Genomic DNA, 16,461 nt, shown 5'->3' with positions numbered 1-16,461 from the left:
TGGCCAGAGACACTCTGGCCTGACCTGGGGCAGCAGCTCCGCTGAAAGGGCTTGGGAAGGGACAGGTGAAAGGACGCACCGAGGAGGGGCTGAAGCTGTGGGGACAGCAGTCCACCGCAGAGCCACATGAGTCCGGGCCTTTCTGGCTCCCCGTCCTTGACCCGGATGTCCAGACTGGGGAGGGCCCGCGGTGGCTACAGCACTCCTAATCCGCCACGAAAAGGGGGCCTGAGCATTAAAGCAGCTGTAACGCCTCAGAGACCCCGCCGTGACCCTCCAAAGTCACACTGAGCAGGACGTCAGAACTACGGCAGCCGGCCGTGGAGCTGGGCTAGACTGGGCTGCGGGCATGTGCTGGAGTGGGGCCGATAGGCGTGGGCCCTCTCGTGTGGGCCCTGCGGCTCCGGCTTTATGGATGGCGTCCCCTCCCAGCGCAGGCGTCTCCGCGTTTACGCGCAGTGCGTTCTTATCAGACATGTCTTTCACTTATTTATTTATTTTTGTTTTCACATAGCGTCTTTTCTAAAATTTTTTTAATTTAATTTTTATTTTATATTGGAGTATAGTTGATTTACAATGTATTCGTTTCAGGCATACAGTGAAGTGATTCAGTTATACACATACGTATATCCACTCTTTTTTAGATTCTATTCCCATATAGGTCATTACAGAGTATTGAGTAGAGTTCCCTGTGCTGTACAGTAGGTCCTTGTTGATTATTTTATATATATAGTGTGTATATGTCAATCCCAAAGTCCTCATTTATCCCTCCCGCCGAAACCGTGTCTTAAAGTGGATCATTTAGAGCCAGAATTCCAACAATGGTGTTAGACTCATCCTCAGAGTGAGGAAAATCGCTGGAGGAAACTGACAAATGGTAAAGCTGTCAGGAAGTGAGGCCAGGTTCTATGGGGCAGACCCCTGCCGACAGAGAATGCAGCTTCCAGAGAATGCAGCGTCTGCGAGTCCTTACGCATCCAAGGGGGTAGAGAGAGAAGGGATCGGGAGAGGAGCCTGTTAGATGCCCAGTGCTTCCTCCTAGGAAAAGGGTCAGGATTTAAAACCGCAATTGGGAACTTTACCCCTCAATCTATCAGGACACATTCCTTAGAACACAGGGTCAAACACCAAAGTTAATCATTCATTTTGGAACTTGCTTTTCCTGGTTATTAGGTTTGCTATCTAGATGATGGTAGGGTAAATCTAAAATAATTATTGTTCATAATTACTCATTGTTTGCAATGAGTGAACAATTCACTACCCGTTCCCACCCGCCTCACTCTCCTCATTCCTTTACCCACCCACCCCCAACCTGGGCAGCCACTGATCCACCTTCTGTTGGTATAGATTTGCCTATTCTGGACGTTTCACATAAGTGGAATCACACAACATGTGGTCTTTTGCGACTGGCTTCTTTCATTCAGCATGTTTTCCAGGCTCATTCAATTCGTAGCATGAATCAGTACTTCATTCCTTTTTATGGCCGAATAATATTCTGTTGTATGGCTTTATTACATTTTGTTTTGTTTAAAAAATTTTTTATTGAAATATACTTGATTTACAATGCTGTGTTAGTTTCAGATGCACAGTAAAGTGATTCAATTATACATATCTATATAACTATATATATTCTTATTTTACATTCGCTTCCACTAAAGGTTATTGCAAGATATTGAGTATAGTTCCCTGTGCTATACAGTAGGTCCTTGTTGTTTATCTATTTTATATATAGTGGTGTGTATCTTTTAATCCCAAACTCCTAATTTATCCCTCCCCCACCTTTCCTCTTTGGGAGTCATAAGTTTGTTTTCTATGTCTGTGAGTCTATTTCTGTTTTGTAAATAAGTTCATTTGTATCAAATTTTAGATTCCACATATAAGTGATATCATATGATATTTCTCTTTCTTTTTCTGACTGACTTCACTTAGTATGAGAATCTCTAGGTCCATCCGTGTTGCTGCAAATGGCGTTATTTCATTCCTTTTTATGGCTGAGTGGTATTCCATTGTATATATGTACCACATCTTCTTTATCCATTCCTCTGTCAATGGACATTTAGGTTGCTTCCATGTCTTGGCTGTTGTAAACAGTGTTGCTATGAACATTGGAGTGCATGTATCTTTTCAAGTTATGGCTTTCTCTGGTTATATGCCCAGGAGTGGGGTTGCTAGATGATATGGTAGCTCTATTTTTAGTTTTTTAAGGAACCTTCACACTGTTCACATTTCATCGGTTGACGGACGTTTGGATTTTGTCTTTGGGGCTGCTAGGAATAATGTCATCGTGGACATTCGTGTCCATGTTTTTGTGTGGATATATTTTTAATTCTCTCGGATATATATTAAGAAGTGGAATTGGGTTGTATGGTATGCTAGTTTTCTGTGGCTGCCATCACAAATTACCACAAATTTAGGGGCTTAGAAAACTAGAAGCTTATTCTGGAGACCAGAGTCCGAAGTCAGGCTGTCAGCCGGGCCTCGCTCCTTCCACGGGCTCTTGGGAGGAATCTTTCCTTGCCTCTTCCAGGTTGTGGTGGCTCTAGGTGTTCTTTGTTTTGAGGCTTCATGACCCTAAACCTTGGCCTCCATCTTCACATGGCTTCTCCTCCCACTCCCTTTTGTCTTCTCTTCTGTCTCTAAAAGGATACTTGTCGTTGGACTTAGGGCCCATCCGGGTAATCCAGGATGATCTCATCTCAAGGTCCTTAACTTAATAGCATCTGCAATCAGTCTTTTCCCAAATAAGGTCCCATTCACAAGTTCCAGTTATTAGGGTGTGGCTGTATCTTTTTGAGTTCACCATTCAACTTACTGTTGTTCTATTTGCATTTCCTTAATCACGAATGATGTTGAGCATCTTTTCATGAGCTTACTGGTCACATTGCACCAAAGGCTTGTGGTGGAGAAGCCATTTGGGATAGCCTAAGAGCAAAGTGAGAGGTGGGGAGCTGACACCCAGGGCATAGAGGGAGACGAGGAGAGAGGCTCGGAGGGAAAGCATGTGGCATATTTGGAGACCAGTGTGAGGTCTGCTTTACCCAGATCGTAGGCTTTTTGGAGGGAGGTAAAAGCTTCATTCTGCTGAAGAACAGAGGCCGTCTCTGTCTTTTGTACAACACAATGCCTAACACACACAAGGCACTCAATAAACACTTGTCAAGATATTGACCTCACTTTATTGGAAGAGAGTGACTTGGTAGAGACTCGTGAATTCCAAGTAAATACAGGCTAGCATCTAAATAATCACACTGCTTCTATCAGACATTGAAACAAGCAGAAATGGATACAAGTACAAAATTATTTCATCTTAATAGCATTCTGGGAGAGCCAGCCTCCTGTTTCTATCAGCAAACTCAAGCAGAAACCTAAGGGAATTACCTTGAGACTCTTGCCAAACAAGGGGGGGGAAATCCAACTCTGCCTTTATCTTGCTTTTGTTACAGGAAACGGTGTAAATTACCCAAGAATGGAATGATTGAATGTGTATTTAAAAGGACAATAAATTGTTCATTAACATTTGAGATTGATCCAGATCTGGTTAAAGGCTTTAAAGCCTTTTACTTGGATTCATATCAAAATCAATCTTTCGATTTAAAAGTTGAAATAATGGTTCCCACTTTTCTCAAAACCAAGACCTCTTAAAATCCCTTTCCCTCTGTGGAAAGACGTTGTCTGGGAAACTATATTTATTAAGGAAATAATTAATCAGTTTTCCCATGAGACAACCAGTGTTACTGTGGCCAGCCCCAAACAAAGTTGTCAGCCTCTACAGCCTTATCTCATGCAGAGCAGCATTCCCTTCAGGCTTTCTGCAATAATTGTATTAGTTTTCAGGTCCCTGTTGCAGCATTCAGAGACACCCCTGCCCCAGGATCTTGGTTCTCAAACTGGAGCCACGAATCCCAGTGGCTTCTAGTCAGTGTGCGAGGGTGGGGACTTGAAGCTACAGTGTAAAAAAACATGGTGCCTCCTTCTGGAGCATCAATTTTACTCTCCCATTTCGGAGAAATGCAGTATAGAGCAAAATTTTAGAGTAAAATCCATTACCAACCTGCATTTTAAGGTAAAACTGTTACTGACCAGGGTTCTTGGACTCCGTAATCAGTAGAAATTAATAGGGGGCCAGAGGAGACATTCAGGCAAGGCTTTACTGGGGCCCTTGCTGTAGCAGGGGGGAGCGAGAACAGGTAGCCGGTTCCCTGTTCCCTTTCTGGCTCCTCGAGGCGGTGCGGGCTGGTTCCTTATATGGGGTGAGGCTGGGGGCAGGTCCAGGGGTCGGGCCTGAGGGGTGGCCTAGGTGCTCTGCCCACCCCCTTCGTGGGCTGTGTGCAGGCATCCTACGCAGGGCCCTGCTTTTGCTCCTGGCTCCTCAGAAGTGGCAGTTGGGTTTTTTTGTTTGTTTTTTTTGTTTGTTTTTCTTTGGTCTTTTTGTATCTTGTCCACAATTTGCCCCAGCTACACATGCACGCAGTTATTTTTAGTCCCTTATAGTTTCTTTGTATCTGTTGCTCCAGGAGACGTCTGTCCCCGTGCCAGCACTGCAGCAAAGGGTCCCAGGTCCCAGGTCCCAGGTCCCAGCCTGTCTCAAAACACTTTAAAGAACTTATAGAGCTGCTTGCATTTTGCCCCCAGATCCCTGGCGTTGGGTATTAACCTCTGAGAAGCTGTGTCCCTGAAGGGAGGGGTCGAAGGACCCCGACTTGGAGGCTGAGCTGTGTTTGGAAAATACTATGATTAGTGCCCGGGGTTGAAGGTTAGGCCCGACGCTCTGCCCGGTGGAGGGGCTGGAAGGAAGGAGCAGAGTGGGGACGGAGGGGCGGGAGCTCTGAGCAGCCCTTGGGAGAGCCCTGTGACCCTTGAGTAAAAGCTGTTCAACCCGGGACTGCCTGGTTGGTGGTCCCATGCTTGCTTGCCTGTTCTGGGGGCCCGTTCTGAAACACTGAAGCGGGGGCTGTCAGTTGGGGCCCGGGGGGGTCAGGGGAGGGAGTGTCAAGGTCATGAGGACCCATGGGGCCAGGAGAAGGTCAGCTCCCAGGGGCGCAGAGAGCTTGCGGGGGGAAGTAAGGACATCTATTGACCCCAGAATTGCGGGACAGAATAGGGTTTTAGGTGAGTTTATCTTGTCTCGCCTCAAGGGCAATCCTGGGTTGCTCACGTTTTCAAATAAACTTTAAATATTAATTTAACATACACTTTCTAAACACTTGATCTTCCCAAGGCTTTTTTTCCCCTTTCAATGATGATTATTTCACCCCCAGTTTTAGTTATAAATGAAAAGGCAGGAATGCCATTTTAGCCCTGAAAGCATATTACTTTTTAAAAAGAAATCAAACTGACCTGCTGACAAAGTGTAAAAAAAAAAGATAGATAGGGAATGTAGTTTGGGTACTGAGACATCCTGAGCTCTGAGACAGGAAGAGCCCTAGGTTCCAGGCATCCTGGGCTCCAGCATACCAGTGTCTCCTGGAAGGACCATTCTCCTGGGTAGGAGATCCAGGAGCCCACACCTCACCAAGATTCCCCCATGCAGAACCCCTGGAGGTCAAGAGAGGCCTGGGCAACTTTTATTTTTTCAGGCTTCTCACATATTAAAGAGATATGCCAGACTTCCCCGGTGGCACAGTGGTTAAGAATCTGCCTGCCAATTCAGGGGACACGGGTTCAGGCCCTGGTCCGGGAAGATCCCACATGCCGCGGAGCAACGAAGCCCGTGCAGCACAACTACTGAGCCTGTGCTCTAGAGCCTGCAAGCCACAACTATTGAGCCTGCATGTTGCAACTATGAAGCCCACATGCCTAGAGCCCGTGCTCTGCAACAAGAGAAGCCACTGCAATGAGAAGCCCGTGCACCACAACAAAGAGTAGCCCCCGCTCACCGCAACTAGAGAAAGCCTGCGCACAGCAGCGAAGACCCAACACAGCCAGAAATAAATTTTAAAAAAAAGTAACTTTAAAAATAAAATTAAAAAAATAAAGAGATATGCCATTTTGCTGCAAACGGCAATATTTCCTTCTTTTTTATAGCTGAGTAATATTCCATTATATGTGTGCACCACATCTTCTTTATCCATTCATCTGTTGATGGACATTTAGGTTTGCAGCAACATGGATGGACCTAGAGATTATCATACTAAGTGAAGTAAGGCAGAGAAAGACAGATATTATATCACTTATATGTGGAATCTAAAAAAAAAATACAAATCAACTTATTTACAAAACAAAAACAGACTCATAGACAAAGAAAATAAGCTTATGGTTACCAGAGGGGAAAGGGGATGGGGGAGGAGATAAATTAGGAGTTTGGGATTAACAGATACACACTACTGTATATAAAATAGATAAATAACAGGCTTTTACTGTATAGCATAGGGAACTATTTTCATTATCTTGTAATAATCTATAATGGAAAAGAATCTGAAGCTTGAATTTGACACTTGAAACTAACACAGTATTGTAAATCAACTATAGTTAAATTAAAAAAATTTTTAAAAGATATGCCAAAACAGGGTCACAAAAATTGTGGTCCTTTAAGAATATTCACAGGTGAACAGATAACTAATAAGAACCTGCTGTATAAAAAAATAAAATAAGATAAAATTCAAAAACATATATTCACAGGTGACAAATGAGAACTTTTAACAAATGCAAGCACTGTTATAATCTCATCAAGAGATTGTGTCTTAAGTCTGACTTAGGGCCTCAGTGAACTCGAGGCCTTGGGCAGTGGCCGTGTGACAGGCTCAGCCTCTGGCCTGGACTTTGGAGACCAAGAGCCTCTTAGCTGTCCTCTGGCCCAGGTGAAGGCCACATCCCAGAACCCAAGGTCCTTGCTCTCCTTTCATGTAGAGGAAGGAAAAACCCCTCTACTCAGAGACCTTGTTAACTTACCCAGCAGGTTGTCCTGCCTTGAACGAGGGCCTCCTCTCGACCCCATCAGAGAACTCCTGACTTTGTGTTCTTTTTTATCAGCCCTAGCAATGGATTGGAGGCTGTCCTCTCCACACTTCTTTTCCTGATTTTTTGACTGCCTTAGTGTCACCAGGTCCCCAGGACAAGTGGCATGTAATTAGAGAAACTGGGAGTGGGTGGGTGGCTGGCCTCTTAGCTCAGCTGAACCACAGGGCTAAGTTGAGTTCAACAAAAAGGTGCACAGGTAACCAGTCAGGGCAGGAGGAGGGGAGTGTGCAAGGCCATGCCGGGGGGTACCTGGGGCTGTAGCTCTGGAAAAGTCTTAGGTTGGGCAGAGACACATGGGCATATTTCAGTATTCTTTAAGTGGTGTTGTGTTTATTTTATTATTCGTTAAGTGGTGTATGATAGATTTTGAATCTCTTAAAGCGTTTAAACGTGCACTGAAGCCAGAGCAATCTTGAGAAAGAAAAAATGGAGCGAGAGGAATCAGGGTCCCTGACTTCAGACTATACTAGAAAGCCACAGTAATCAAAACAGTATGGAACTGGCACAAAAACAGACACACAAATCAATGGAACGGGATAGAAAACTCAGAGATAAACCCACACACGTATGGTCACCTTATTTTTGATAAAGGAGTCAAGGATATATAATGGAGAAATGACAGCCTCTTGGATAAGTGGTGCTGGGAAAACTGGACAGCCTCATGTAAAAGAATGAAATTAGAACACTCCCTAACACCATACACAAAAATAAACTCAAAATGGATTAAAGACCTAAATGTAAGGCCAGACACTGTAAAACTCTTAGAGGAAGACATAGGCAGAACACTCTCTGACATAAATCACAGCAAGATCTTTTTGGATCCACCTCCTAGAGTAATAATGAAATAATGCCATTTGCAGCAACATGGTTGGACTTAGAGATTATCATACTTAGTGAAGTAGGTCAGACAGAGGAAGACAAATACCATATGATATCACTTATATGTGGAATCTTAATGATACAAATGAATTTATTTATGTACAAAACAGAAATAGACTCAGAGACATAGAAAACAAACTTATGGGGACTTCCCGCATGGCACAGTGGTTAAGAATCTGCCTGCCATTGCAGGGGACACAGGTTCGATTCCTGGTCCAGGAAGATCCCACATGCCATGGAGCAGCTAAACCGGTGCTCCACAACTGCTGAAGCCCACGCGCCTAGAGCCCGTGCTCTGCAACAAGAGAAGCCACCGCAATAAGAAGCCTGCGCACCAATGAAGAGTAGCCCCCGCTGGCTGCAACTAGAGAAAGGCCGCGCGCAGCAACGAAGACCCAATGCAGCCAAAAAAAAAAAAAAAAAAATCATAAAAAAAAACCCTTATGGTTACCAAGGGGAAATGTTGGGGGGAGAAATAAATTAGGAGTTTGGGATTAATATATACACACTCCTATAGATAAAATAAGCAACAAGGATCTACCGTATAGCACAGGGAACTCTACTCAATATTCTGTAATGACCTAAATGGGAAAATAATCTGAAAAAGAATAGATATATGTATAACTGAACCACTTTGCTGTACACCTGAAATTAAGGCAACATTGTAAATCAACTATACATCAATATAGAATAAAAATTTAAAAAATAATAAAAGTGCACCGTATCTCCTCACATCCCTTTAGGAACAAGATGAGGTAAAGATAAATGAGGAGGTGCATGTGCAGGTAGATAAAGCAGTGTATTCATGTGAATGCTTCTTTTTCTCTCCAGCACGTGGTCAATATTTGCAATGAAGATTTACACGTTCATATTTTACCCCCACAAACCAAACACTTTCAGATCAAATATGTGAAAAAGGTAAGTGTCCCTGGGGGGCATATTCTCCCAAGGTGTTCATTGCCAGGTGTGGTTTTGTGTGCCGCAGGTCTGCCCGGGGCGGCATGTAGCGTGTTGTCCCCGTGGTCCTGCTCCCTTGGGCACTGGGGCTCGTCCGGACAGGAACCCCCTTGTCTTCTAGGAGCACCGCCTTATCCCTGGCTTGTCCCTCACGGTCACCGTTACATTTACTCCAGATGAGTGGCGATACTACTATGATTGCATCCGCATTCACTGTAAGGTATGTCTCTTAATATCAGGGGTTTTTTGGGGCTTGGGGGTGGCATCAAACCTTACATCTTCAAGGGAAGAAGAGAGACGGAGTGACAAGTATGAAGTTTCTCAGCCTGATGCCTTGGGCAGCCGGTCTGAGTGGCTTGAGGGTCCTGGTCCGGTGACGTGGGTCCCAGCTGGGGAAGCTCCAGGCTGCCGAGAACTGGGGCAGAGCCAGAGACACTGCTTGCTGCAGGTTCCCACCTGCCCTGGCCTAAAAATCTCATTTATCTTGTGGTGCTGGGAGTTGAGGAAGGCTTGTCAAATAACTTAAACATCGTCCTTTAAGAGCTAGGTGAGAAGATCAGCAACAACCCCGAGTTGTCACTGGGCACCAGCAGCAAATGTTCTCCGAGGCAGCCCTGGGGGTCTGCAGGGAGGCTACTTGTGTGGTCCAACCCCAGAGGCTGTGCTGTAGGAGCTCTCGAAGGCCTTTTCCAGGTCACCTAATTCATCCCCGGCCTCCAGCCTCCAGCCCCACGTGCTGTCAGTCCTTCCCTTAAAACTGGCACCTCCACACCCCTCCGCTCTGGGTTCCACGCCCAGCCCTTACAAGTTGAGAAGCCTTAAGGTTAAGGAAATTTACCTTTTCAAAATTAAAGTGGAAGAGTGTGCTTTAGTAACAGATGAGTCTCAGTTTTTAAAAAGAGGGGGAAAAAAAACTAAAAATGAAACCAGAATAGTGCTTTCAGGAGGAATATTCTGTACCAAGAACAAAAATCCTTAGGACAGGCATTGCGTACAGCACCAGGGCAGGTGTCCTGCTACTTCATAGCAATGCTATTAGTACCTTGTATTTATGTGGTGCCTTAAACTTTTTAAGGCCAGTGTCTGCTTTAATTCTCAAAAATACCTTTAAAGAAAGGTGGCCTTATCCCCACTTGAAAGCAAAGGAAGAGACGAGCTGTGGAGAGGTCAGAGGTCTTACTCAAGGTCACGCACTGTGCAGGTCTAGAAGCAGGCCTCTGTGCCTCTGGCTGGTCCAGTGCTTACTGTTCGGCACTGTCTGGATCAGCTGATTCTGTGCTGGTTTCTGTTTATCTCAGGCCGCTCACAATTGTGTTTCCCTATAACTTTCTGAAATCGAAACAGATGACTGTTTTCATCTCTACGTGAAGGCATCATTAGCTTTCCTGGATAATATTGAATATCATTTCAGTGAAATACACTAAAAATTTTCTATACTTTGTTTATAGCTAAGAAAACTCAATATTTCAACTGTTATATTTAAGCACTCAGTGTTTTTTTTTTAAGGAAATGTTTTCCCTTTTTTTCTGGAGGTATTTTTTAATGATAGAAAACAAGATAAGAAATAAAGGATCTACAAATTCATCTTTGAAAATTATAGTCTTGGGACTTCCCTGGCAGTCCAGTTGTTCAAAAGCAGGGGGCGTGGGTTCAACCCCTGGTCGGGGAACTAAGTTCCCACATGCTGCGAGGCGCAGCCAAAAACAAAGAAAAAGAAAAAAAGAAAATTATAGTCTTAAGCATGGTAAACTTGACTTTTTTCCCATTAATTTTAGGGAGATGAGACTTTGCTTGTCCCCATCCACGCCTATCCTGTCATAAATAGACTGGACTTTCCCTCATTTATAAATCTATCAAATGTTCTACTTGGTGAAAGGTAAGTTATCAAAATGAATTACCAAACTGTCATGGGATGTGAAAAGTTAAGAGAGACTCACATAGATAAAAACTTAGATTTCTGTTTTTCCTAATGGAAAGTTTTCCTTCTAGCTGAGTTAGACTGGACTTGTAGTTGCAAAGGCAAAGCAAACAACCAACAAACAAACCCAACCGAGTCAAAATATCGTTAAGCAAGAAAGGAATTTATTGGGTCATCAACCTGAAAGGTGCGAGATGGCACGCACCTTCAGGCATGGCTGTGTCTAGGGGTTTAACAGGGGTTGCTGGGACCTGACCCTCCCCGGATCTTGGTTTTGCTGCCCTGTGCAGGCTTCTTTCTCCACAGGCTCCCCTTCACAGGGCAGGGTAGCTGCCAGAAGGTCCAAATACTGTTGGCAACAGCGGTAGTTGGAGGGCCTGCAGGGTTGGGAGTATTAGTGTCGGAGTCCCAGGGAGGCATCTCATGCCTGTGCATTAACCAGCATGTGTTTTTGGACGGAATGGCCACAGGGAAGGCCAAGACCCTGGACAGTCACTATGGAAGCCAAATCTCAAATCCACCCTCCTTGTTGGGAAAATAGTTGATGACTCTAGCTGTATTTCAAGGTGTGTCTTGTTTCAGCAGTAAATATTTACTAAATACCTACTACCAGGCACAGTGCTGTCTGTCCCTAGGGACATAAAGAAGGTGACTATTGAGCTGTTAGATACCGAGATACAATGGCCGTGCCGGTTGTTAAAATCTTGTTAAACGCTGAAATATTTCTGTACTGGTTGGGAAATATATACTGTCCTGAGCCCCCAATCCCTCCCTGCCATCTGCTTGGCCCCTCTCCTGCCGCCCCTCACCTCCAATGATTCTGTAACTAAGTTGTTAATACCTAGCCATCTGGTGGTGGGGGGTGGGGGGGAAGGGACCTGCAGGACCTGGCTCCAGCTTTGTATCCACACTAGTGGCGCACTGCCCGTGAAGTCCTGTTTGGGTGATATTTGGAATATCACCTGTGGTAAAAAGATGAATAGACAAAAGTTCTCATTCTGAAGGTCTTAAAGTCTGATGGGGACAGAACCACGTCACTGATTAATTACACCGCGTGCCAGTGTTGTAATCAGGGCACACACGGGGTCTCGTGCAGGAGGGATGGGGAAAGTCCTCACGCCTAAGCAGGGGACGTCCGGTTATCCTATCCGGTTAGCCACCACGGGGCGGGCTGTGAGGGTGGCATTCCAAGCAGGGAAACAGCACGTACAAAAGCACAGTGGTGGCAAAGAGTGTGGACTACATCTTGCAGGTGATGAAGCCACCCAGTAGCTGGTAGATACTAGATGCCTTGTGGTCTAGGCCCAGACAGTGAGCAAAGACTGTGGGCTTCAGCCTGTGTTTGGGGGTGAAAGCAAGTTCAGGTGCCTGCAGGCAGCTCTGAGCAGGGGATACAAGTTGCTAGTGACTGGGTAGTAGAGGTAGAGAGGGGGCAACTGAAGCTTTTTGGTGCTGGCGGGGGACCAAGGTGTATGAGCTTCAGAGCCCTTGAATGAAACTCACCATCTAGATCTGAACAATCGCGTTGGTTCAGCTGACGTGAGATCCCATCCCCCGCCCAGCAGCTTCGCATGAGCTTCTGATGCACCATCTCTCTTTATTTTTTTAAAAACAGCTCTTTAAGAATTGTCAATAAGGGACTTCCTTGGTGGTCCAGTGGTTAAGACTCTGCACTTCAAATGCAGGGGATGTGGGTTCGATCCCTGGTCAGGGAACTAAGATCCCTGCACGGTGTGGCCAAAAACTAAAATTAAAATAAAATAAAATAAAAATTCCCCCCAAAAATAATTGTCAATAAATTATCCATACAAAAGGGGCTAATAGAGGTGAATCCCTCCTGGCAGGACCCACTCACTCTATGCATTTTGAGGCCAAACATAGCTATTTCCTTTAAATGGGTGAATAAGCAATTTTTAACCAAAATTGAAGTGGCAGGAAACAACTAACTTCCTAGTTCATCTGTCTTCCTCCCTCCTTCCCTCCCTCTCTCCCTTCCTCTCTCTCTCTCCCTGTTTTTCTTTCTTTCCCTCCACAAATCACTCCTTGTCTGGACCGTAAGCAAGGCTGTTGAGGTTGAGAGCACTGGTCCATAGGCAGGAGGAAATGATGCAGAAATCAGCCTTGGTTCTTCTTCTTATTTTTTTTAGTGGGGTGTAATTGCTTTACAATGTTGTGTTAGTTTCTGCTGTACAGCAAAGTGATTCAGCCATACATATACATACATCCCCTCCCTCTTGGACCTTCTTAACAGATAAATCTGCCCACTTCCCTGGAGGCTTCTCCCAAGCTGTTTTATACATCATGCCCTTCATTTGTAATCAGAATGAAAATTTCAGCTAAACAGTTTATGAAGCTGAGTTACTGTGTGTAACACTGTGATATTTTAAAAATTTTTTCAAAAGATAAGTGTGCTACTTTGTTTCTCCAAGCATTCTGGCAGCAGCGCCTTCCCAAGACTTGATGCACTTGACTTAATGGCTTTTCCCCAACTTTTAACTATGCAAACTGCCCAGCACTGCATTCCATCCACAATGTCTGGCGTCGGGGGCGGTGGTGGTGGTGACTATTTGAAAGGGTTTTCACCTGAAATGTCCTCTGTTAATCCTAGGCCGCCTTGGGGGTTGAAGGTATTATTTGGGTAGGTTCTTTATTCAACATTCATTCATTTAACAAACCTTTATTGAATGCCTACTGTGTGCCAGGCACAATGGTAGGTACTAAGGATGTAGAGGTGATTAAACCCTCATCTCATGATTAAATAGACAATTCTTTATTTGTATTTTATTGAAGTATAGTTGATTTACAATGCTGTGTTAATTACTGCTGTATAGCAAAGTGATTCATATATATATATATACACACACACACACACACATTCTTTTTTTTTTTTTCTGGCCACACCACATGATATGCGGGATCGTAGTTCCCCAAGCAGGGATCAAACCCGTGCCCCCTGCAGTGGAAGTGTGGAGTCTTAACCACTGGACCACCAGGGAAGCTCCCTATACACACATTCTTTTTCATAGTCTTTTCCATTATGGTTTATCACAGGATATTGAGTAGAGTTCCCTGTGCTCTGCAGCAGGACCTTGTTGTTATCCATCCTCTATGTACTAGTTTGCACCTGCTGACCCCAAACTCCCACTCCTTCCCCCCACACCCCGCTCCTCAGCAACCACAAGTCTGTTCTCTTCATCTGCAAGTCTGTTTCTGTCTCGTAAGTTCATTTGTGTCATATTTTAGATTCCACGTATAAGCAGTATCATATGGTATTTGTCTTTCTTTTTCTGACTTACTTCACTTAGTATGAGGATCTCTAGGTCCATCCGTGTTGCTGCAAATAGCATTATTTCATTATTTTTTATGGCTGAGTAGTATTCCATTGTATATGTACTACATATTGTTTATCCATTCCTCTGTCGATGGACACTTATGTTGCTTCCATGTCTTGTCTATTGTAAATAGTGCTGCTATGAACATAGGGGTGCATGTATCTTTTTGAATTACAGTTTTGTCTGGATATATGCCCAGGAGTGGGATTGCTGGAGCATATGGCAGCTCTATTTTTAGTTTTTTAAGGAGCCTCCATACTGTTCTCCATAGTGGCTGCACCAATTTACATTCCCACCAACAGTGTAGGGGGTTTCCCGTTTCTCCACACCCTCTCCAGCATTTATTGTTTGTAGACTTTTTGATGATGGCCATTCTGACCTGTGTGAGGTGGTACCTCGTTGTAGTTTTGATCTGCATTTCTTTAATAAGTAGTGATGATGAGCATCTTTTCACATGCCTCCTGGCCATCTGTATTCTTTTTTTTTTTTTAAATAAATTTATTTATTTATTTTTGGCTGCTTTGGGTCTTCGTTGCTGCACGCGGGCTTTCTCTAGTTGCAGCGACTGGGGGCTACTCATCATTGCCGTGCGCAGGCTTCTCATTGCAGTGGCTTCTCTTGTTGCGGAGCATGGGCTCTAGGTGCATGGGCTTTGGTAGTTGTGGCACGTGGGCTCAGTAGTTGTGGCGCACGGGCTTAGTTGCTCTGCAGCATGTGGGATCTTCCCAGACCAGGGCTCGAACTCATGTCCTCTGCGTTGGCAGGCAGATTCTTAACCACTGTGCCCCCAGGGAAGCCCTGTATGTCTTCTTTGGAGAAATGTCTATTTGGGTCTTCTGCCCATTTTTCGATTAGGAGGTTTGCTTTTTTGTTGTTGAGTTGTTTGAGCTGTTTGTTAACTGGACGATTCTAATTTCTAATTCAGTGTGTTCTGAGGAAGGACACGTAACCCAGCTCAGTGTGAAGTGAGTTGGGGGCAGGTGGGACGGCGGAGCTCAGACAAGACTTTCTAGAGGAGAGTGCACCTGCCCTGAGCTTTTGAAGCGTGACTAGACATCAGGCAGCGGAAGGGAGCAGGAGGGCAGAAGGGTGTTTCAGGCAGTGTGGAGGCTTGGGCACAGGCAGAGGTGTGGATGGAACGGCACCTGTGGACTGCTCTGGGGCGTTCGTGAGCCTGGACCTGGGTTATCAGCGCTGTGGCAGGGCAAGGGCTGAGCGAGAAGGGCCTCAGAGGCTTTGCTGGCAAAGGTGGATTTCACTGAGGCCACCACTGAACAAGGGAAGCAGAGAAATGCACGGTCGTGTGTACCTTGTAGAAACTGCACTCTGGGGACTTCCCTGGTGGTCCAGCGGCTAAGGCTCGGTGCTCCCAATGAGGGGCCCAGGTTTGATCCCTGGTCAGGGAACTAGATCCCGCATGCATGCCGCAGCTGAGTCCACGTGCCGCAGCTAAGACCAGCGCAGCCAAATAAATATTTTTTAAAAAGAAACCGCTTCTCTTTGAAATTTGGGGCATATTATATTGCATGTGATTGTCAGACTTTTAAGAGTTTGACTTTTCAAAGCTTACATTCACGTCATATTTGTGTGGGCTTATGTGACTATAGTAAAACTGTTTTGTGCCTTTCTTTAAAATTTGCTTATAAGAGGTAAAAATACTACAACGATCATCAGAAGTATAATCATTTCACTGGTGTCTTTGAGCTAATGGATTGTATCTGAAAGCTATGTGAAAGCCAGGCGTTGAATAGAAGAGATTGTGAATTGAAACAGTGTTTTTATTTATTTACTTATTTATTTACTTATTTATTTATTATACAGCGGGTTCTTATTAGTTATCTATTTTATACGTGTTAGTGTATATATGTCCATCCCAATCTCCCAATTCGTTCCACCCCCACCCCCCGCCCACTTTCCCCCCTTGGTGCCCATACGTTTGTTGTCTACATCTGAAACAGTGTTTTTAATTAATTATAAATATTGCTGACATATTGTTTATTTTAAAATTTGGATTTTTTTTTTTTTTTCCGGTACGGGGGCCTCTCACTCTTGTGGCCTCTCCCGTTGCGGAGCACAGGCTCTGGACGCACAGGCTCAGCGGCCATGGCTCACGGGCCCAGCCGCTCCGCGGCATGTGGGATCTTCCCGGACCGGGGCACGAAGTCGTGTCCCCCGCATCGGCAGGCAGACTCTCAACCACTGCGCCACCAGGGAAGCCCAAAATTTGGATTTTTTTATACTCTTTACCTACCTCAGTGAGTTTCAGAAGGGGGCTTTGAAGTATAATCTTATGTTCTACTTGATACTGTAGCAATTTCTATATATAGTATAACAACTCTATTAAATAAATACATCATGTACTTAACACTGCTGTGGAGAGGGGCCTGGGACACCTCAAAATCAGGCACTGATTGCAAG

General features: G+C 44.8%; 1 protein-coding gene across 5 annotated transcripts in view; it reads left to right on the top strand.

The window, feature by feature from the left end:
• Nucleotides 1–16,461, top strand: part of CFAP221 (cilia and flagella associated protein 221) — an 84,736-nt gene that overhangs the window by 5,766 nt on the left and 62,509 nt on the right. For all 5 annotated transcript variants that reach the window (XM_004276903.3, XM_033400242.2, XM_049712113.1 and 2 more), the window contains 3 exons: nucleotides 8,668–8,754; nucleotides 8,915–9,013; nucleotides 10,569–10,669. In XM_004276903.3, coding sequence (XP_004276951.2) covers nucleotides 8,668–8,754; nucleotides 8,915–9,013; nucleotides 10,569–10,669 — 287 coding nt within the window. The remainder of the gene's footprint in view (nucleotides 1–8,667; nucleotides 8,755–8,914; nucleotides 9,014–10,568; nucleotides 10,670–16,461) is intronic.

This window comes from Orcinus orca, chromosome 7 (assembly GCF_937001465.1).
Source record: "Orcinus orca chromosome 7, mOrcOrc1.1, whole genome shotgun sequence".
NCBI classification, from domain to species: Eukaryota; Metazoa; Chordata; class Mammalia; order Artiodactyla; family Delphinidae; genus Orcinus; species Orcinus orca.
Note: the sequence above shows the minus strand (reverse complement) of the source record. Positions and strands in the feature narration are given on the sequence as shown.